Here is a 3,156-nt window from a genome sequence, read left to right as displayed (position 1 = left end):
CATTTTGTTTCTGGCTTCCATATCTCAGCGATCTCACGGTTTCTGCAAAGCAAGTTTATTTTGTTGCAAATGCAATTGTTTAGCTTGAAATATTTTGAGACTTTCCGCGCTCGCACCCGTTCTAGCAGTTAATCTTTTTCGAGTGATTTTCCTAATGCATATTTATGTATGTACATATGTAAATATTAATGTACAACATGTACTTGGGTCGCACTTGGGCATCATCATTTGTTTGCGTCTGATTTAATACTAGCAATGACACAATGTTGACGCCGGCCGAGGACAGGCAATTTAACTACGACGGCGACGGCGACGGCGAAGGCGAAGGCGTCGCTACTGCAATCCGCGTCAAGGACATGGGCATGACAGCCGGATAGACCGCCCCTCATCTCCTTCGTCCGTCTGTGTCCCATTAGGCATGGGTGGGGCTTTTGTCTCTGCTATCATTATCAACACCCTCACCACCACCTGCCATGTGGCGCTCTTTTTTTTCTGTTCTTTTTTGTTGTTCCTTCCTTCAGCTGCTGTCCGTTATTGTTCTTGTGCCTGCTGTCTTTTGCTAGCTGTTGTTCTGCTGTCGGCTTTGCTTTTCGCCTTCGTTTCCACTCAGTTCAAGTGTTTTGATATTATGCTTTATGCCCTAGAGATGGAAGCGGGCACAGCACGGCTTCCACGGGCCACAAAGCCCAAAGCACGAAGCTCACAGCACACTTTTAATATGCCGTGAAAGATTTTGATGCAAATATTTGTGTAGAAAAAAGAGAAAACTCCACATGACGACATTTGCTTTCACCCAAAATGAAACGCAAGGGGAACCCAACATGAGTAATCCTGGTAACACTCATCGATCGTAGCCCTTTTATAGCGCAGATATTTTGAATTGAAGCTTCCCCAACGGCGGTGTGACACGAGGAAATGGCCCCTGCGCATCGTTTTATGCCAGGGTTAAGCCGCAACACTACCCTGTTTAAAGGTTATCTATTTAGCGCTCTGGTTACTATTTTTATTTTCTAAAACAATTTCACTGCTGCTGCGGCTGGAAACTGCTATACCCGACGGATATCCTTGGGTGGGACAAACGCTTCTTGCCACGTCTTCATCATTAACATCTGCGCAGCATCCATGACAGTTGGCGTCCTTTTTAAAAATTAACACAAACGCCAGAGCCAGAGCCAGAGCCAGAGCCACGTACCCCGTCCCACCCAGCACGGTCGACCCGCTTTGGACAAGGCAGAGCCAGTCGGCAGCGAAACGAGTGAAAATAAAGAGATGAAAATTAAGCGAAATGTCACTTATCTCTGTATTAAATTCTATGCTAAATAACAGGGAATGCCCTGAACTAAAGCGCAGAGCGGAGCGGAGAAAATGGATGCCAATTGTGGGATACATTTTCGTAGCCAATCCACGGACATTCGCTCAAAGTTTGTGCAAAGAAAAAAGACACAATTGCTGCCGCGTTAATGCTGCACTTAAAGGGTTAATATGCACTGCTTTACGAGCACTGCTTGATTGAAAACATCTACCTACTGGGCATTCCATGCATCAAGTCAGCCTTGAAACTGACCCAAATGTCAAATGATATGTGAGTTAGGAACTGTTCCAGTAGCTTTCCTCAGTTTTAATCCTACTTTCGAACTGTTCACATCATTCGGCTAGAACAAAATTTTGTGCATAAAAGCAAAAACAAAAATTTTCCAACAAAAAAATATAAATTATATTTCAAATTATTTTTGGAAGCGAAATTTTAGAAAAAACTTCGTGCGGCACAAAAAAAAAATGTCAAACTTCTCATTCTGGAATGGACAACCTGTGAACGCACCCCTGTACCCGCAAGTGGGAGACATGATGCAGCCGAATGCATCCTGCTACAGCGGTGGACAGTGGCCCACCATTGGCCACGACCAGGCGGCTCCCATGCAGACGCACAACCTGGCCCAGGCCCAGGCCCAGACCCAGGCGCAGGTCTCGCATCAAGGTAGTTCCATGAACCTTTACGGAGGAAGAGGCATGCATCCGCAGTCGCAGCAGTCGCAGCAGTATCCTGGTATGGGTGGAGCTTCAATGGCGGGGCAGAGTCCCATGTCCATGCAGAGCATGATGGGCATGGGAGACTACAGCTCCATGAGTTCCCCCCTCACCTGTCCGGTGCCGAACACCTTCTTTGACCAGAACCAGGCCCAGGGATCGTACGAGCCGTGCATTGAGAACGGTGAGGCCTTCTGTGCCTACAACGGCATGGACATGGGCGGGAGCTACGGCGGCGGCACGCAGGGACAGGGCAGCGGCAAAGGTGGCTTCTGGTAGACGCGGCCCTCCCCACCACAAGGATTCTGCACGCAAGGAAAAGCAACACCAAATTGTAAAGCGAAATAAATAATAAAAAGCATAACAAGAACCAGTCAATACGCTTTGTGTTTTCAATAAGCGAATAAAAGATGAATGGGAATGGGAATGGGAATGGGGAACTTCTTCTTGGCCATTTTCGCTTGATTTGTATAATTTCCAATTGAGAAATATCGGGGTAATTGAAACGTATTTCTGAAGTTTATTAAACAGGGGAATTCAGTGTCTGACGGTAGTGATTTTAAACACTAAATGGGCTAGAAAAGAGCGTGCTTTGGGCAAAAGTGTTCATCAAAATAATTCTATGGAAATTATATTGGAAACCAATACTGAAAGTCTATTCTAAATGTAGATGTCTGAGAGGCAGTGACTCTAATTGATGATTGATGAATGTCCAATGAAATTGCCACTTAGGTAAACAGATACTATTCATTGAGAACTTCAAGCAAATACAAATCTTTTTGGGTACCCTCCACTCTGAGCATCAGCACGAAATATCCGACAATTGTTTAGGTAAATTGGATGGGGCCTCCTACAACTCATTCATAAGATCACTCAAGCAGATGTTTTAATCCGTTTAATCACGGTATGGTACTCCCGCAGCCACTGCCCCTGCCCCTGCACGTGTTCCCAAGTAGCCCTCAGTTGGCGAATTCTCATTGATGAAACACGCTTGACTAGCGCCTTCCCATGTCGTAATTATAGCTGAGAATGGCCAGGGGTTAGAACCCGTTTAGACAGAGAAATTGCTGGTGGTGGTGGTGGCGCTCACACGCAATCTCAGACTGTGTTATAAAAGGAGGCGCTGCGGTC

At 46.0% G+C, this 3,156-nt stretch overlaps 1 protein-coding gene across 1 annotated transcript; it reads left to right on the top strand.

Annotated features, from left to right (window-relative positions):
• Positions 1-1,622: 1,622 nt before the first annotated feature.
• LOC117889600 lies at positions 1,623-2,403 on the top strand. Its single transcript, XM_034794015.1, has one exon. It carries the CDS (start codon positions 1,777-1,779, stop codon positions 2,302-2,304), a length of 528 nt encoding a protein of 175 aa, XP_034649906.1. The 5' UTR covers positions 1,623-1,776; the 3' UTR covers positions 2,305-2,403.
• The last annotated feature ends 753 nt before the right edge of the window (positions 2,404-3,156 follow it).

Source organism: Drosophila subobscura, chromosome A (genome assembly GCF_008121235.1).
Source record: "Drosophila subobscura isolate 14011-0131.10 chromosome A, UCBerk_Dsub_1.0, whole genome shotgun sequence".
Taxonomy (NCBI): Eukaryota; Metazoa; Arthropoda; class Insecta; order Diptera; family Drosophilidae; genus Drosophila; species Drosophila subobscura.
Note: the sequence above shows the minus strand (reverse complement) of the source record. Positions and strands in the feature narration are given on the sequence as shown.